Source organism: Podarcis pityusensis (assembly GCF_964106645.2).
Source record: "Podarcis pityusensis genome assembly, chromosome: 10".
Lineage (NCBI taxonomy): Eukaryota > Metazoa > Chordata > Lepidosauria > Squamata > Lacertidae > Podarcis > Podarcis pityusensis.
The window spans coordinates 8,573,303-8,593,264 of NC_138035.1; the positions used below are offsets into that span (position 1 = coordinate 8,573,303).

General features: G+C 45.9%; 1 protein-coding gene across 1 annotated transcript in view; it reads left to right on the top strand.

Moving 5' to 3' along the window:
- Positions 1–19,962, top strand: part of PLXNA4 (plexin A4) — a 609,453-nt gene that overhangs the window by 65,956 nt on the left and 523,535 nt on the right. The window contains exon 3 of the mRNA XM_081022606.1: positions 3,945–4,127. Coding sequence (XP_080878732.1) covers positions 3,945–4,127 — 183 coding nt within the window. The remainder of the gene's footprint in view (positions 1–3,944; positions 4,128–19,962) is intronic.

Genomic DNA, 19,962 nt, shown 5'->3' on the forward strand with positions numbered 1-19,962 from the left:
TACATAGTGGCATGTAATTGCACGGTAACCACTGCTGCGCTGGCACGAATGACATGCGGTGTGCGATTAGGATGCAGCTCTGAACGGCGTCTCCCCATCCAACTCCCATTATCTTGCTGGAGACCTGATGGAATGAGGGCATCAGTGGGATAAGACCGGAGTTACGTTTTCATGTTAACTCTTGGGTGAAAGGTCCATGCCTTTCTGCGAAAAGTTGTTTACCTGGCCTCCAAAATCACCAAACCTTCTATCCTTCCTAATTCAGCACTTGCCATATTATCACTAGATTCGAACCCAAATTCTACTCTTACATCTAAAGAATTAATTTCCTTCCTGTCCACAGCAGCTAGACTAGTTATTGCCCAGCGATGGGAGGACACCTCAAATAATAATAATAATAATAATAATAATAATAATAATAATAATAATAATAATTTATTATTTATACGCCGCCCATCTGGCTGGGTTTCCTCAGCCACTCGGGGCAGCTCCCAACAGAATATTATTATTATTATTATTATTATTATTATTAATAAAGCGATAAAACATTGAACATTAAAAATTTCCCTAAACAGGGCTGCCTTCAGATGTCTTCTAAAAGTCAGGGAGTTGTTTATTTCTTTGACATCTGGTGGGAGGGCGTTCCAAAGGGCCGGCACTACTACCAAGAAGGCCCTCAGCTTGGCTCCCTGTAACCTCACTTCTCACAGGGAGGGAACCGCCAGAAGGGCCTTGGAGCTGGACCTCAGTGTCTGGGCAGAACAATGGGGGTGTACTGGGCCCAGGTATATTGGGCCGAGGCCGTTTTAGAATACAGTGGTACCTTGGGTTACATCCGCTTCAGGTTACATATGCTTCAGGTTACAGACTCCGCTAACCCAGAAATAGTACCTCAGGTTAAGAACTTTGCTTCAGGATGAGAACAGAAATCGTGCAGCGGCAGCAGCAGGAGGCCCCATTAGCTAAAGTGGTACCTCAGGTTAAGAACAGTTTCAGGTTAAGAACAGACCTCCAGAACGAATTAAATTCTTAACCCGAGGTGCCACTGTAACCAACAGAGGCTTGAATTGATAACATCAGAATGTCTCACATACCATCGGTGACTAATCAAAGGCATTTCCAAAAAAGCACACAAAAAACCACCTTTGACATGACCTGGTCTCCCTTTTTCTCTTTTATTGAAGAAGGACAGACAGGATATTTTAATGCCATCATCATCATCACAGACGTGTCTGTGGAGGGGATATATTGTTTGAAAATGTCTAGCCCACCTGATTGGTAGCTGGGTTACAAGTGAGGATATTCAGCAAGCCAACATGACAGTGATGTGGGATTGAGGACTGGAGTGATCATTCTGTGATATTACAGCAGCGGTCAAAGCTGTAGTGTAACCTTTGAATAAATGCTATTAAAATAAACAAACTGTTGGGTGCCAGGATCCAAGTCCTTTCCATGAAGAGGTGGCAAGTACCCTGAGTGAAAAGATGAGCGGGTAGGCAGAGAAGTAACTCAGAAGCATATGGGAATACTTCAACATCTTCTCTCAGCAATGAACTGCCCAAACTGAGAGAATGTGCAGACCTTGGGGCTATGGAAGAGGCAGCAGTGTGGGATTGGCTCTCTGAGGTCACCTGACGATTCCATGGGCTGGCAGGATGGAAGCATTGGTTGACTGCCAAATTAATTGTCAGTGATTTCTCTGTAGGCAGAGTGTGGCAGCCAGTTTAAAAACAGCAATAAACTAAAACACTAAAATAATCACCCGGTACAGTGGACGCTCGGGTTGCGAACGTGATCCTTGTGGAATGCACGTTCGCAACCCGCAGTATCCGCAACCCGCAATGGCACGTCTGCACACACATGGGTTACGATTCGGCACGTCTGTGCATGAGCAAAGTGCGATTTAGCGCTTCTGTGCATGCGCGACCGCCGAAACCCGGAAGTAACCCGTTCCGGTATTTCTGGGTTTCAGCGGTCTGCAACCTGAAAAAACGCAACCTGAAGTGTCTGTAACCCGAGGTATGACTATAGTATACAGCCAACTCCCAATTTACGCAGTGCCCCATTCCCCCCACCCTTTTTAGTGATGTTTCTGTGACATTTTCGGGTCACTTTCGGGTTTGGAGCGATGCGCACATGCGCAGTTGCGCCTAAAATGGTTGCTGCCTGTTTTAAAAAAGTCTTGTGTCCACCCCACTTAAAGGATGGACACAAGAAAAGTTGCACAATGAAATTCTCAGCAAATAATTAACAAAATGAAATTGCACAGGCAAATGAAGAATTATGTAATTAGTGTGCAGGGCAGGGAGTTGGACTAGATGACTGTAGTGGTCTCTTCCAACTCTGCAGTTCTATGATTCTATGAGTGAGTTGCATCCTGCATTGCAGATCCAGGGTTGTATCCAACCACATTTTACTCAGAGTAGACCAACTGAATTAATAGACCTAATTAGAGCCATAGAATTACAGGACCATAGAGTTGGAAGGGACTATGAGGGTCACCTAGTCCAACAACTCCTTAATAAATGTGCATTCATTTCAGTGAGTCTCCTTTGAGTAGGACCAACATTGGCTAGAGGTTGAACTAATAGATGATCTCAACAGTCCACCCTGCCTCTTTTATTCTCCGCAAGGCGATGTTTGATGTTGGAAGAAGCACAGCGATCAAATGAGCGAATTATAGTTCCCCAAGTAACTGAAGGAATAAAGCGAGCTGATCACAGATTTACAGCCGGCCAGTGGCAGCCCCAGTCCCTGAGGCAGGGGCTTTTGTAGGATTCAGTAATAGGTCTCCCTTTCCAAGAGGCCTGGCTAAGCTCTGACGTAGGGGTAGACGGACTGCCAAAGTGAAAGCGAGGAGGGACGGCAGGAGGAGGTGCTAATCCTTCAGCTAGGACTTCTCCCAAAATGTGGATTTGGCTGTGATCGCAATTATCTGGAGAGGTACATTTTAAAGCAGATGTTTAAAGGACAGTTGAGGCTCATTCCAGCCATTGCTAGGCAATGGCTCAGGCTTCTTTGGCACCTGGACTCCGCACTGTGCTGCCAATCTGCTTCCAAGTGCATGCAGAATCAGGAGGAGGGAAAAAGGATATGGCTTTAATCCTTGTCTGGCATCTCATGCCAAGAGATCCCCTGTGATGTCAGCAAGAGGACTCAGCTGCCGATGTCAGGATGCAGAGCTGCAGGGGATGTGTTGAACCACAGATCCAGGAGCAAAGCTAGCATTCTGCTCCTTCTCCCTTGACAGCTGCAGCATCCCTCGATGAAAATATGGATAATATTAATAATATTAATAATAATAATAATAATATACCCTCCCCATCTGAGTGGGTTGCTCCAGCCACTCTGGGCAGCTTCCAACATATATAAAGGTAAAGGTAAAGGGACCCCTGACCATTAGGTCCAGTCGTGGCCGACTCTGGGGTTGCGGCGCTCATCTCGCTTTATTGGCCGAGGGAGCCGGCGTACAGCTTCCGGGTCATGTGGCCAGCATGACTAAGTCGCTTCTGGTGAACCAGAGCAGCACATGGAAACGCTGTTTACCTTCCCGCCGGAGTGGTACCTATTTATCTACTTGCACTTGATGTGCTTTCAAACTGCTAGGTGGGCAGGAGCAGGGACCGAGTAACGGGAGCTCACCCCGTCACGGGGATTCAAACCACCGACCTTCTGATCAGCAAGTCCTAGGCTCTGTGGTTTAACCCACAGCGCCACCTGCATTCCACAAACTGAGACCTAACCTTTCTGATAGGCACCACCGTATTGCTCAGTGCTCTTTTTAAGAGAAAGGCTAGCTTCAGTTGTGGCCATCAAAACAATTCCTGTTGTTCACTGCCCACTTGCAAAATATTTGAGAAATTAGAAAGGTTCTTTGCTTCCCACAGCAGATCAACCTGTCCCCTTAACAGAGATTCTCTCTCTCATTCTTCCTTTCATTGCAGCTGTTAACAATTGATGATAATTTCTGTGGCCTGGATATGAATGCCCCACTCGGAGTATCTGAAATGGTACGAGGACTCCCCGTCTTAACAGAAGACAAGGACAGGATGACGTCCGTCATTGCTTATGTCTATAAGAACCACTCCCTGGCTTTCGTGGGCACCAAGAGTGGCAAGCTGAAAAAGGTAGGCCTGGCTTTTCTTAACTTGATGTGGTCCGTAGCAAAGAAGACTTGTGAAATGGTATGGATGCGTAGGTTTATGTTATCTGAGGGCTATTTCTGCCAAAGTTTGGCCTGTGTGAAGGAAGAGAGAGCAGTTATCTGGGAACAGGCCTAAGCCAAAGCAAATTAGCACAACAATTCTGCAATCTGTTGAGTGGAACGTATTTTAGGACAACAGGTTTTCAGTTCGCGGATCAGGGATCACAACTAGGTCACAACCTGATCTAAGATCACAACAGCAGGACTATCACCATACCAATATGGTAAAAGAAAATTAAGAAATGTCTCACCAAATGCATGTTAAAGGTGGTTCCTCGGCTTGGAAAAGCTGAAGGCTACTGCCCTAGGATGTCCATTAGCATTTGGAAGTACGATAAAGATGATTTCTTAAAGCCAGCTTGTGTATTGCATGATGTGGTGGAATGGCTGAGTTTAATCTGTCGCAGAAGTTACTGGTGGCTTTGTGGAAAGTAGTCTTTATTCCCATTCCTTCCAATGTATGAAAAGGAAGTCATGTTAAGTGTTCTGTTGACCAGTGACATATTCCAGAGGGGTGATTATATTAATCCTTTGCAGCAAAAATAAAAATTGTGAGTTCTGTGGCACCTTAAAGGCTTCTTAACAAATTGATTTTAGCACAAGCTGTTCTGGGCCAGAGCCTCAGAGTAGAACACATACTCTGTCCTACAAAAGTTTTATGCCTCGATAAATTTGTTAGTCTTGGAAGTGTCACAGAACTCTTTGTTGATTGTATTTACTGGGTTGCCACCAGGGACTGGATATAAATAGGCGTCCTTTCCTCAGGGTCTGATCTCCCTTGGGCACCATCCAAGAAAATGGGAAGCTCACCCTTGTCTTTGCTGCGGCTTTCCTCTATTACATCAATTCCAATTTATCATGTGGGGCCATCAGTATTTGTATTCTGGAGCCAAAGCAAAGGCTGAAGGAGGCATTTAACTCTGAGTTTTTGGCAGGTGTTTTGATTGTCTCTCAAGATCCATTGGAGGTGACCTTCCAGTGGAGAGAGATTGGCTTGGTATGTTCTGCCTGGTGGTTTAACTGTCTACGCACGTATTCTGTTCTCGGAAGAGGAGATACTTGCCTTCTTGTGGAATGTTGTACCTTTGCTAACTTACTGGGTCTTTTTGAATGTTGAAATTTTCTAGTGATGAATGATTAAATGGCTGTCTTTTCCTTAAAACAGTTTTTTAAAAAAGGAACTGTAGAATGAACCTTCTCCTTGGATGGAGATCATTTGGACTTTAGATCGGATTATTTTCCCCAAGCATGACATAAAGTCTGAAATCCATATTCATGATGTCGCTGCTCTCCACGAGCAATACTGCATTTCTACACTGCTCCTAGTGATTGACTTGACCCTTCCTGGGTTTTGGTCCTCAGGATGGTGATGTCAGCAGCGGTGGTACCATTTAATGAGGGCAGGGGAGGAGCAACTGCCCGCTCTAAGTTGCAAGTTGCATGAGGTTAAAACTCATTATCGCTGATCAGCTCACTGTGGTTACTGTGGTTACTGTTAAAAAGAAAAGAAAAGAAAACTAAAAAGACCTAATGGTAATGCATGTCAAAGCCAGCAAGTTCTGAACTTAAATATGGTGAATCTCCTTTTATTCATTTATTGTGTATGTGGTGTGTTTATGTATCCTGTGCTAGTCTTAATCTTTGAAGTTGATAATGAACATGACTAACTTAGGTTCATTCATTTCAATGGGTCTTCTCTGAGTAGAACTTAGTTGGATGCAACTCATGATATCCCTACACTCAGGCTCACAATGAAGAAGAAGAAAAGATTGATGCAAAAGGACAAGGGAGTTGGAGAGATTGGGAGGGGGGGATTTGCCTATTTTGTGAGAGAGTGACAGAGTGCAAAAAGAGCAAAAAGAATGCAGAAGTTAACCTGGAAATAGGGGGCAATGCCAAATCAAGCGAGAAAGCAAATGACAAAACAATGCCTTTTTAATACTTTCTTAAAGTGGGAGAGAGAATAGGCCAGGAGGCTATTTAAAGGCAGAGAGTCCTGCACACAAGAGCCTTCATTTTTGTACATGCCTCTCTAGGTGTGGAAGGTGAAGACAGGTTGAGGAGGGCTTTAGAGCAAGGGCAGGTGACCTGTGGTCCTATTGTTGGACTAAAACTTCCATCATCTTTGACCATTGGCTGTGTTGGCTGGGGCAGAGGGAAGCTGGAATCCATCAATATCTGGAGGTCAAAGCAGGTTGTCCACCCCGGCTTAGATTATGGGTTATCGTGGGTTAGAACTGGGAGTTTTGTCTTTTCATTTTATGACTGAAAACCCCAATTCCATGGTAGCATGGAAAATGCGCTTGTGTAACATTGAGATGTCAGCCCTGTTAGATTCTGTTTCTATTCATTTTCTCTGAATTTTGGAGTTACTAAATTCTTGAGTGGGCAGTATCAGTAGTGGTTTGCTTGTTTCTCCCTCTGACACCCCCACCCCATCTTTTTTGCTCAGCATTAAAAGCACTATATGCCTTTCTATTTCCCTTTCATATATAGGGGCTTTTGCTTGCAGGGACTGCATGGGGGGGGGGTGAGTGTTATAAGCAACAAATAATTCCACACAGATGCTTCCGACAGATCTGAAAGTTTTGGTCTCCGTGCTTGTCTTCTCTCTCTGATAAAGAAATAATAAAAAGGATGAAGGGGTCCTTTCTGGTTTTGAAGCTTTTTTCTTCCTCTCCGCCCTCTTCCCAATCAAGCTGCAGCCCTTTCGCAGCACGAAGGTGTAAAAAGAAAAGGAAAAAAGACCTCCTAGCTGTGCTCATTGCTATTCCAGACATAAGACCATCAAATTGGCATCCACATTTGATGTGTAGAGGGAGCCGAAATACTTTGTGGTGGGGTTATATTAGTTGTTGCCTAAGAAGGATGAAGCAAAAATAATATTAATACAGACTTTGCTGGAACGAGTGCAGGAAATGTTTTGGATTTCTATCACTTGCGTTGTTCACGTTCACATTATTGTATTTGTATGTATCTGTTTGAGGGACACGGGTGGCGCTGTGGGGTAAACCACAGAGCCTAGGACTTGCCGATCAGAAGGTCAGCGGTTCGAATCCCCATGACGGGGTGAGCTCCCGTTGCTCGGTCCCTGCTCCTGCCCACCAAGCAGTTCGAAAGCACGTCAAAGTGCAAGTAGATAAATAGGTACCACTCCGGCGGGAAGGTAAACGGCGTTTCCGTGCGCTGCTCTGGTTCGCCAGAAGTGGCTTAGTTATGCTAGCCACATGACCCGGAAGCTGTACGCCGGCTCCCTCGGCCAATAAAGTGAGATGAGCGCCGCAACCCCAGAGTCAGCCACGACTGGACCTAATGGTCAGGGGTCCCTTTACCTTTACCTTACCTTTACCTTTACGTAATTGTTTATTCTTGAGAGGTGCCTTGGGAGCCTTTTGGGCTGAAAGGCGGCATATAGATCATAGAATCACAGAATTGTAGAGCTGGAAGCGACCTTGAGGGTCATCTAGTTCAACCTCTTGCAATGCAGGGATGTGCAGCTGTCCCATACGGGGTTTTTTGGGGGTTACGGACCCGCCAAAACCCGGAAGTACCGTAATAGGTTACTTCCGGGTTTTGGTGGTCTCGCATGCACAGAAGCGCTAAATCGCACTTTGCACATGCGCAGAAGCACCAAATTGCAACCTGCACAAAGATGCGCCGTTGCGGGTTGTGAACGCTGCGGGTTGCAAATGCAGCGGGTTGCGAATGTGCATCCCGCATGGATCACGTTCGCAACCCAAGCATCCATTGTATGTGCAATGTCTCTTTTTTCAAGTTACATTTTCTACAGGTCAGTTTCATTTAATGAGACATTAGTGTTACATTAGGAAGAAAATGGGGGAAGAGGTGGAGGGGGCCGTGGTGGGTGGCGTCAGGTGGCAATGTTTCTATTTTACTTAATGTATGTGTGGGGTTTTGTGTCAGCATCGTTTGTGCGGGTTTTCCTTGCTATTTGCTTGTGTTCCTTTGGTGGTGAGAGAAGTTGGGGTTGGCCTATGGTGTGGTTGCTTGTTTGTGATTGTCTGTGGTGAACTGTGTTGTCATGTGTGAGTGGGGTGGATGGGTGTTTTTGAATCAGGTTAGCCATATTTATTCATATGCTGTTGGTGGATTCTTGTTGTTGTCTTGTTGGGCTGTGTATGTGATAAAGGGGAGCCATACCGGCGTGAAGGCGTCTTCTTCTATTTGTCCCCGTGTCAGTTTCAGTTTATTGGTTAATTTTTCTAGTAAGGCTGTTTCCCATACCACATGGTACCATTGGTAGGACACCCATGGTTGAATCTTGCCTGAGAATGAGTTCATTAGGTGGCCTTTGGCAAGCAAATGTAGAGACAGAAATCTTGGCCTTTCTTACTGGGCTCTTGTAAGAATTGCAACAAGATATGGGCACTTGGACATTCTAAAGTGCTGAATAAATCATTACCACCATCATCCTCTTGTGATGTGTTTTCCTTGTGATGTGAGTCCATTCTACCTGCTGGCTTGTTGCTAAGGAATTTAGACAGCAGTTAGGAAAACTTTTCTCGCCTCCTTTTCCCTCATGCAGTTTCAGAATTGATTGATGTTTGTTGTTTATACGTTCATATAAAAGATGATACAGATCATATTTCAGGCTTCCGAGACATCCGATTCGTGAAACTCTTGCAAAGTACCTGGAATCATAAAGCAGCACCAGTTGGTTGATATACAAATGTCATCCACGTCAAAGGATTTTTTTCCCAGTGACACATGCAATTGAAGTAAAATATTGTGCTTTACAAGAGTGTATTATTAAAATGAAAATGAGCAGCATATCAGGAGCCTGGCCACGTAACCAAGACGACAAAGGAAAAGGGGAAAGACAGATAGAACAGAGAACGAGGCGTAGGATGGAGTGGGATTTCCAAGAGGAAATGTGAAATACTGCAGGGCAAAGGACTTGTTAGGTTTCAACGCTGTCTTAAAAGTTTGGAGTGAACATCTGTCATCTGTGAGTTTACCTTCCAATGCAATGCTATGAGGTGTCTTGGACACCTGTGGTTGTTAATGATATTGTGGCACCTTGCCTATGATATATATAGATGGGTAGTGTCTAGGGCAAATCCCATTCCTAGTAATTACCTCCCTCCTGTTCCAGTTGGCTTTGGAATATTTGTCTTCAAGGAGTTCTCCCTCCCCCCTGCCTTGGACTGTCATGCAGTATTGATATATGGAGCCATAGAGCTGCCAGTTGCATCGCAGAAGAAGAAGCTTCTATGTGATGGTTGAGATGACAACTTGTAAGACGTGCCGATAATGAATTATCCTGCCTGACCATTAGGGCGCACTCCGCGGAGATGACTTGAGAAAAGCTTAGTGTAGCGTTTGTATTAGCAATGCGAACCTGCATAAAAGAGCTGCTTCGGGTGTTCAGCTCCTATAAATCAATGGAAAACATCCATTAGACTCTGTTACTGATGGCCAAGAGGTGCAAGGTTTAGTGTGAGAGTGTTTCCTTCTTTGGATTGCAATTACATCGACAAAGTGCCAGAGCCCTGCGAAGAAGGGAGCAAAATGATTCTCACCCTTTGTCAAGGAAGTTTGTAGGATGGGACACAACTGCTACACCTCTGTAAAGTCATTAGTTAGCAGTTAGGGATGGGCAAATCTGCTGATTCCTGTTTCTCCTCCTTTTTCATGTTCCCAGTCTTCAGTTCTCTACATTTCCACACCAGTTTGTGATTTGCTAAAAAAAACACACTTGCTGATTCCCCCCCTGCATTTTAATGCAAATTTCTCCTAATGCACACCCTTTGATGCATTTTTCATATACACATTTTTAATACACACATTTGGGCAATGGATTTCCCTTAATATAACACATGTATACATATTTTGGCTGGAGAACCACCTGACAAAATCCAGAGGAATGGCTGCATTTTGGTTCATATATTGTTTTGAGAATAGACTTGACTTCGTATGTGAACTAAACAGTTTTCTCCCTCCTGTCCACAGCGAAGATGCTGCCCTGCTCTTTCTGACCTGAGATTATTTCATAGGCTAGGAGCATGGGCTTTTGTTGCTATGGAATGGAACCAGGTGTTTAACAGCAGATGAGAGATTCCTGACTACTCCATATTGCCTGCTGATGAGAAGTGGCATCTGGAACATTTGCAGGCGTGACCATGCAGGATAGACCATTCAATTTTTCTCCAGCCCACTGCGTCTTCTCTGTAACTTTCCCCTCAACAGCTGCTCCCTGCTTTACAAGGAAAGACATACTGGCAACTCAACTGGTGAAATAGTGATGGATGAGAGAATGTTCAGAAGGGGAAATGGCTAGGCAGGGAAAGGTTAAACATTCCAACTTCTCCTGGGCAAATCATATAATCAGAGAGTTGGAAGGGACCCCAAAGTTCATCCAGTCCAACCCTCTGCTGCAATGCAGGAATCTCAACTGAAGTATCCATGACAGATCTGCTTAAAAACATCCAAGGAAGGAGTCCACAACCTCCTGAGGGAGTCCGCTCCACTGTCAAACAGCTCTTACTGTCAGAAAGTTCTTCCTGATGTTTAAGTCGGATTCTCCTTTCCTGCAACTTGAAGCCATTGCTTCGAGTCCCACCCTCTAGAGCCGGAGAAAACAAGCTTGCTCCATCTTCCATGTGACAGCCCTTTAGATATTTGAAGATGCCCATGTTTCAGTCTCCTTTTCCCCCAGGCTAAACATACCCAGTTCCCTCAACTGTTCTTCATAAGGCTAGGTTTCCATACCCTTGCTCACCTTGGCTTCCTTCCTCTGCCCTTTGAAGGAAAAGGTCTGCTGCTGTCACCTCATGTTTGGTCCTCATGATGCTGGCATTAAGGACTTTGTGGGGAATCCACAGCCCCTGCCTATCACAAGACACCACTGAGCTGAACATTTCCCAACGTGCTTCTGCAGTGACACTGCAGTGCACAATGGCATGGCTCTCCTCATCTCCTTTCCGGACGATGCTCCAACAAGAACGTTCCCCCTCTTGCTCTGAAGCTTGTTCTTTGGCCAAATAAAAATGCACAGCACAGCACCGCTGACGAAACACGACCGGCAGCCAAGTGCTGCCAGTCTTTGAAGTAGAGATTGGATCTGGAGGGGATTAGATCTTCCATTTACAAATCTCATTCCATGGTCACAAGATCCGCATCTCCAATGACACGCTGAGATGCCTCTAAAATCAGAACATCGGATAAAGCGCAAGAGTCCAGCCCCATTAAAAAAAGGAAGGCGGAGATGGCAAGGAGAAGAGAGATTAATTTAGAACAAAGATGACGGGCTTGGAATGAGGACATGATAGTTTTCAAAATTACAGATGGGGCAAGGAAGGGGAGAAAGAGAAATGATTCTCTTTCTCACTCAAGATATTAGAATTCTATTGAAACAGGCCCGCTCAGGCCAAATAAAAGAGGTCCTGTTCCCCATTACTGTCATATTTAAGCTACAGGGCCTAATCGTGTTTTGTAGGAAGCAAATCTGCAAAGCAGTTATGCATTCTTAGCTCAGTGCACAATTACCTTGTGCATTTCCTCACCATAAAACATGATCAGGAACAGTAGTTTAGATATGAAAAATAATGAGGAACAGGCCTTTTGGTGGCTGTTAACCAATCAGTGTGCTCAGAGTCAGTATGCCTCTGAGTAGCAGATAATGCGGCTGACTTTGCTCAGACTTGTGTGGCTATAGCTGCTACTGAAGATGGAATGCTAGACTGAATGGCACTTGGTCTCATCTCTCAAGACTGCTCCCTTTCTTGGCCACAGTGAAGTGGACTTAGTTCCTGGCATAAAGATAAAGCCTAGGGATTTCTCCTCCTCATAACAATACTTTGATAGGAAAAACAAAAAACTGTCTCCCTGTCCATCAAGCTGCTTTGGTATTCTGCAAGCATCCTGCCCAATTATCCAAGCCCACACATGACGACAGTCCTGCTCGTTCCTTGGCTGTGTTTTCCTCCGAGAATGTGTTTTGAAATAAACAAGTCCATTTCCCTTTCCTTGCTACCCACAACAACAAACAGCTGTAAAGATCTGAGCAGTCAAAATAAGACTGAATTAACACAAGCTCGAAGTAGGGTGGAAATCCCACTTTCAGCTCCTTGCCCACAGCTCCTGAGAGCATAGATGACTGGATCTCGCACAGTAGAATTGACATGGGCTCCTGAGACCATGGTGCAGAAAAGTGGGGAGATGCATGGAAATTCAGGGCTGGATTTTTGCACACCGCTTAAAAATCAAATCAAATCCACCTTGATTCCTAAGATATGCATAATTGAATGGTGCTTACTAGCCATTCATAGCTAGTATGGAGTGGCAAGCACGGAGAGAAGACTGAAAGGAGTATCTGAAGAAGTGTGCTTGCACACGAAAGCTCATACCAAGAACTAACTTAGTTGGTCTTAAAGGTGCTACTGGAAAGATTTTTTTTATTTTGACTATGGCAGACCAACACGGCTACCTATCTGTAACTGTGAAAGGAGATATGTTAGCCATATTCCAATATCTCAAGGGCTGTCACATAGAGGATGGAACAAGCTTGTTTTCTCCTGCTCTGGAGGGTGGGACTCGAACCAGTGACTTCAAGTTACAAGTGAAGAGATTCCAAGGAAAAACCAAGAAGAACTTTCTGACAATAAGAGCTGTTTGACAGTGGAACGGTATCCCTTGGGAGGTTGTGCACTCTGCTTTCTTCAAGGTTTTTAAACAGAGGTGGGATGGCCATCTGCCATGGATGCTTTACTTGAGATTCCTGCATTGCAGGGGGTTGGACTAGATGACCCTCAGGGATCCCTTCCAACTCCAGAATTCTGTGATTCATGTCTCTGTGAAATGCAGGTCTACCACAATGGTATATGAAATGGTGTGTGTGTGTGTGTGTGTGTGTGTGTGTGTGTGTCAGTTAGAGCAAAAGGAGTTGTGCCTGGGAGATGCATTACTTTCCCATCCTCTCCTGCTTTTTCCTACATAGCCTGTCCCCCCATTTCCCCCCTCTCAGACAATACCCTGATGGCAGCCAATTCTGTACATAAGAACACTGCAAGAGCCTGCTGCATCAGACAAACGGCCCATCTATTCAAGCATCCTGTTGTGAGTCAAGGACCCGCCACCCGCGTAGGAGTATAATAAGACACAAAGACACATTATTTTAGGTTAATGGGCAAAATTAGGCCACAACTTTTATTGGTTACAGCATGTGAGTAGTATTGGCTTAGGCACTGGATGAAACAGCAATACCAGACTCCACCCCACACAGCCGGGAGTCATATCAGGGTTAACAACCAATGGGAGGAGCTTGTTGATGCAAATACAACTGGAAGCTCCCCCTTGACGTCTCCGGGGGTCGTGCCATGGCCCTAGCCACCAGCAGGGCATCGGACAGGATCCACGACCGCCGGATTCCTTTAACGGAACACCTAAAAGAGGAGGGGTAGATGATGGCGCATACCCAATCCTCCAACACAGCACACATATTCCAATGCCTAACCATGAGCAGGAGCAGACTGGGAGCAGATTGTGTTGTGGCTGTTTAAATGCGGCTAGCCCTGCCCACCAGCCGGCCGTATTGGTCGGCTGGAAGGCTTGGCCGCGGCAGCAGAAGCAATCAGGAGCAGGGAGCGGAGTACGCCTCCTTACCCCAGTGGGAAGCTGCTCCCACTCACAACCCCTCCCCTCTGGGAGGAGAGGCCTTCTCACAGTGGCCAACCAGATGCCTGTGGGTCAGAAAGCCCACAAGCAGGGTTCAAGAGCAAGAACACTCTTCCCCCATGTGGTTTCCAGCATCTAGTACCCATTGCTGCTTCCAAGTGTGGAGACAAGAGCACAGCTACTCTGCCTAGTAGCCATCGATAGCCCTCTTATCCATGAATCCATATAATCCTCTTTTAAAGCCATTTAGGTTGGTGGCCACCACTGCCGCATGTGGGAGCCCGTTCTACGGTTTAACTAGGTGCCGTACGAAGAAGTGCTTTCATTTCCCTGCCCTGAAAAGCTCGAGACCTTTCTGCTTGGAGCTGATTTAAAAAGTGCTACAGGGATCTTTGCGTGCCCATACCTTCGGTCCTTGTGACTGCATGAGAAATGGCTTCACGGCTATTTGGCATGGAGAGGAAGAGCCCCGCTGTAGCTCAGTGGTGGAGCAGCTACTCTGCTTGCAAGAAGTTTCTAGGTTCAATCCCTGGTGGCCTCTCCAGGGGACAGACCATAGCTGTCAACCTTCCCCTTTTTTGTGGGAAATTCCCTTATTCCAGCGCCATTTCCCGCTGCTATCCTGGATTGTTAGATATCCCGTAGACTGTCCCCGGGACAGGTGAGGCTGCTGATCCCTTATTTTCAAATCTGAAAGTTGACAGCTATGGGACAGACTCTTGTCTGAAGCACTCAAGAGCCACTGCCTGCCAGTGCAGGCTGTACAAAGCTAGAGAGGCCAACGGTCTAACTCAGTGCAAGGCAGATTTCTTCATACCTCGGGATACATATGCTTCAGGTTACAGACTTCATAAACCCAGAAATAGTGTCTCAGGTTAAGAACTTTGCTTCAGGAAGAGAACAGAAATCGTGCTCTGGCGGCGCAGCGGCAGCAGGAGGCCCCATTAGCTAAAGTGGTGCTTCAGGTTAAGAACAGTTTCAGGTTAAGAACGGACCTCCGGAACGAATTAAGTATGTGACCAGAGGTACCACTGTACTTATTGCTCAGATAAATGACTCTCTTCCTTTCCCCATATAAGGGTGCCATGAGCTACTAGTTCTCTAGCCTTCCTTCAAATGGATGGCAAAGTTAGGATGTTTTCAATCAGCCCAACTCTCGATTCACGCCCAATGAACGGCCTAACCCTCGACTCTCATCTTGCATTTGGTGGTGTGTCGCCTCCTTCCCACCCCCTTCTGCTTCAATTTCTTCCGCTATTTTCAGCGCCTTTTGCATTTGCCTTTCATTCCTGCGCCTCTCGCCTTCTGACCCCACTTACAGGCAGCCGGCTTATGGGTGATTCTCCTAATTAGTTTTGCTTTCATTTAATCTTTTGAAAACAAATTTTGTCAGAATGAGACAGGGGTGGGGGAAACCTTCCACCCCTCCTTGCGCCTTCAAAAGCACAATCTCTGCATTTATTTTCCGTTCCATCGTTCTCCAGATAGGACCTCATTTGCATATTTGATTAAGCTCTCTATGTTATCAGGGAGCTTGTTGGAATAGCAGCCGGTCCGTGATAAGACAGTGCAAACCCATCTCTTTCTTCCTTCAGGAGCTGAGCTCCTCACCCATCTGTCGGCAATCTTTAGTCCCACGATTCCCTCCTCCATCATCTTTGGGGTTTTCTATTATTGTTGTGTGTTTTTTCTCTCTCTCCTGTGTTTCATCTTTTAATGACCTGGCTCTTGATCCCGGATGCATTCAGGAGCAGGCAGTTGGACAGAGATCCTGGCATCAGTTCCATCACTGCTTTTTGTGGGTTTGTAAGGGAAAGGCAAGGGTGGTCTAAACCACAGAGCCTAGGGCTTGCTGATCAGAAGGTCGGCGGTTCAAATCTCTGCAACGGGGTGAGCTCCCATTGCTCGGTCCCTGCTCCTGCCAACCTAGCAGTTCGAAATCACGTCAAAGTGCAAGTAGATAAATAGGTACCACTCCGGCGGGAAGGTAAACGGCATTTCCATACGCTGCTCTGGTTTGCCAGAAGCGGCTTAGTCATGCTGGCCACATGACCCGGAAACTGTATGTCAGCTCCCTCGGCCAGTAAAGCGAGATGAGCGCCACAACCCCAGAGTTGTCCGCGACTGGACCTAACGGTCAGGGGTCCTTTACCCTTTACCTTTAAGGGAAAGGCAGTAGACACTGGTGTTAAATTTGCGTTTGCTTGTGGTGGTAGTGGTGTTGGGAGACAAGCGACCTCAAGTTTTCTGTGATGCAGAAAGCGAGAGGAAGCATAGAACTGGATTATTTCAGTTCTGAAATAACTGAAATAATCAACACAGGGTCTTCTTTATAAACAGAATTAAACTTTACTGAAGGAAATAAACTTGTTCAGAAACAGCATAGTTAAAGAGCATACACAGAGTGCTCATAGCAGCTATCTGACTCTTTACAGAGGCATAGTCTTAGTTACTGAATGAATTGATTTTAGAATGTATTTCAATTACCGTATTTTTCGCTCTATAGGACGCACTTTTTCCCCTCCAAAAATGAAGGGGAAATGTGCGTGCGTCCTATGGGGCGAATGCAGGCTTTCACTGAAGCCTGGAGAGCAAGAGGGGTCGGTGCGCACCGACCCCTCTCGCTCTCCAGGCTTCAGGAGAGCCCCAGCGCCAGCCCCACAAGGTCGGGGGACAGAGGGAGGCGGAACGCCGCCATCCCGCTGTCTCCCGAAGTGGTTTGGAGGCTGACGGCGGGGAGACCCCGCCGCCGGCCCCGCAAGCTCCGGGGACAGCTGGGAGACGCAGCACGTCTTCCTGCTGTCCCCGGACCTGGTCTGAAGGCGGACTGCGGGGAGAAGAGCGCTTCTCCCCGCTGCCGGCCCCACAAGCGCCTGGGGGGAAAATAAATTTTTTTTTCTTTATTTCCCCCCCCCAAAAACTTGATGCGTCCTATGGGCCGGTGCGTCCTATGGGGCGAAAAATACGGTAATTGATTGTGATTTTACGTAAACTGTGCTATTTTTACTGTTGTTAGCCGCTCTGAGCCCGGCTTTGGCTGGGGAGGGCGAGATATAAATAAAAAATATTATTATTATTATTATTATTATTATTATTATTGATTTACTAGAGTCCTGGAGCCACTCTGTCTGCCTTAGCTTTACATAGCAACAAGAACAACACTATTCCACAGACTACTCCATACACAATCCATACAGCCTCTCTGACTGAGGCCCATAGAGAGACTGGCTACTTTTATAGGGAGAACGAGTCATCACCCAAGATAAGTCATGAGTCACAGTGACTTAGCAGTTTGCTGATAACAGCAGTTAGCAGGCTTAGGCTTGAATGATTGTGTAGGCCTTGTAGGCCTTGCTGCTGCTTCTGCTCTCAAGAACCTTTGTCTCATGACACTTTTCTTGGGTACCAGAGGAAGCAAGCAAGCTATAAAGGAAGATCCTTCTAAAGCATGATATTTCAAGTCAGGGTTTAGCCACACATACCTTTTGCCATGTTCTTTTGAGGCACAGGTCCACGCTTTAAAGCTCTGTGTCCAAATGCCCACCTTTTTTTCTCTCCAGAGCTTTTCTTGCAAAAATCTGCTCTTTAAAGCTTCATTGGAGCAAACAGCTATTAGGGTTTTCTGCAGGTTGACTTTGTTCCAATTGAGCTATGAAGTGGGGGTTTTCATGGGGAAAGCTCTGGAGGAAAAGAAAGGATGCTCAGACACGGAGCTTTAAATCGTGGACCGTGCCTGGAAAGCGTAGAAGGAAAGGTATGTGTGGATAACCTTTCCATTCAGACCTTTCCAACTTCACGGTTGGGCTGCCCTTGACGACTGTCTGGGCACTACTGTGATCCAAGCACTATACAAATAATCGAAATAAACCGAAATAAACAAATAACGCTGCACTGCGGAATAAGCGGCTCACTTCTTTGCTGGGGTGGACCACATTTTTTTAAAAAAAGAAATTGTTATTTGATATCAATACCCACAGTTCTGCCTGATTATTGATACCCCCTCTCAAAAAAAGCAGTTTTTAAAAAATCAGTGTTCGCATATTGAAACCTGCGGAAGAACAGTTTGCTAAAATCGGATGGGCATCTCTCAGGGATTCTTTAGCTGTGATATTTGGATAATAAAAGCACTTATATACCTATATACTAGAAAAGCATATATGGAATTGGAATTGTAGGGATATATAGTGATATAATATACCTGCCTCTTCTCTTCATGCACTTTTTATTTTTATTTTACTTTGTTCCATTGAAATACTTTCATAAAATAAAATAAAAATAGCTATGATTCCTGCATTGCAGGGAGTTGGGCTTGATGGCCTTCGAAGTCACCTACCAACTCTATGATTGTATGCTCAGCAAAGCAGAAAAAGTCATGGCATGCCCACAGAAGTCAAAAGTCAAAATGCAGATTGGTGTCAGCTGGAGCCATGTTCTTACATCTCGACAGAGCTATAACTAAGCAGGCTTGCCCTGGGAGGACATTCCCTGCCCAACTGTACAACCAAGATTGCCCTTTCCTTTGTGCCCTCCCACCATTCTTCAGATGGAGAAAGCACACACTGAAGAGTGTCCGCTGCTGATATAATGGGTTGAATAGGCACCTATGGGTGGGAGTGGTCCTTAAGGTATCCCGGGCCCAGGCCCATTACGGACTTAAAAGATCAAATCCAAGATTTTGAGTTGGACGCAGAAACAAATTGATAGCTAACGGAGATGGTATAACATGGAATCTTGTGCTCTGTACTTAATACTGTGGTGCCTGAGTTTTGAACCCACTGAAGTTTTCTCAGTACGTTTCAAAGACAGTTTTGCATAGGGCACATTACAGCAATTAATCCAATCTGGAAGCTATTAAGGAACGAATGAGGGTGGCCTGGTCCTCTTGGAAAGGGTATTAGCACTACAGCATATGTACCATTTCCTCATTGTCTTCCTTCTACAACTGGAGCTGTTAGTTTTAGCTCTAAAAAGCCTCAGCTGTTTGGGGACTGCCTTGTTCCCTTTGCATTGTGGCTGTGAAAGTCCATAAGGTTATTATCACCCATGTGTCAAATTCAAACAGCAACAGCACTCCACAACTATAGAACTTCCTCCCTCTAGAGGTCCAACCAGGTCTGAGCCTGAGCACTTTTTGGAAGAGCTGTGTGACCCTCCTTTTGGGTATTCAACAGTCAGGACCAAGCAGCTGTGGGATTTTGCAAGTGTGTTTTGTTATTTTTAACTGTTGTCACCCGACCACCCTTGGGAGAGAGCAAAACAAAAATGGAACTTAAGCACAGGCAAGGCTGCCAGATCAGCAGACTAGTGTAATGGCTCCTGTTGATGGGGTGGTATGCACAGCAACAGAATGTAGGAGAGGAGCATTAGTTTAGTTCATGTGGCACATGCAAAAAGTCTCGGTCTCAGTCTCCAGTTAATAGTACAGTCATACCTCATGTTACAGATGCTTCAGGTTACATATTTTCGGGTTACGGACCACGGGAAACCCGGAAGTACTGGAACAGGTTACTTCTGGGTTTCGCCGCTGGCACCTGCGCAGAAGTGCTAAATTGCGCATGGGCAGAAGCGCTGAATTGCACTGGCACCTGCGCAGACACGGTGCTTCAGGATGTGAATGTTGCGAGTTGCGGACGTGCCTCCATCATGGATTATGTCCGCAACCCGAGGTTCCACTGTATATCTGAGGGCAGCTGGTGAGAAAGACTTCACCTGAGATTGTGGAGAGGTGGTGTCCATTGGAGAACATAAGAAAAGCCTGCTGGATCAGGCCCATAGCCCATCTAGAATTCCAGAATTGTAGAGTTGGAGGGGACTACAATGGTCATCTAGTCCAACCTCCTGCAATGTGGGATTTTTTGGCTCAACCTGGGGCTTGAACTCATGACCTGAGATTACAAATCTCAGGCTCCATCAACTGAGCTATTCCAGACCTGGGTGTCCAGTCACTTGCCCCAATGCAGCCATCCTTTGCAGGCACCGAAGCTCTTTCCTGTATAGGCCCTTCACTATTCAGTTCTGTGGAAGGGAGGATGTGCTCCAAGCAGGCTTCCATTCATCAAAGCAAGCATGGAAGCCTCTGAGTGCGTGAACTCTCTGTTCGTCTCTCTCACTCTCACACACAG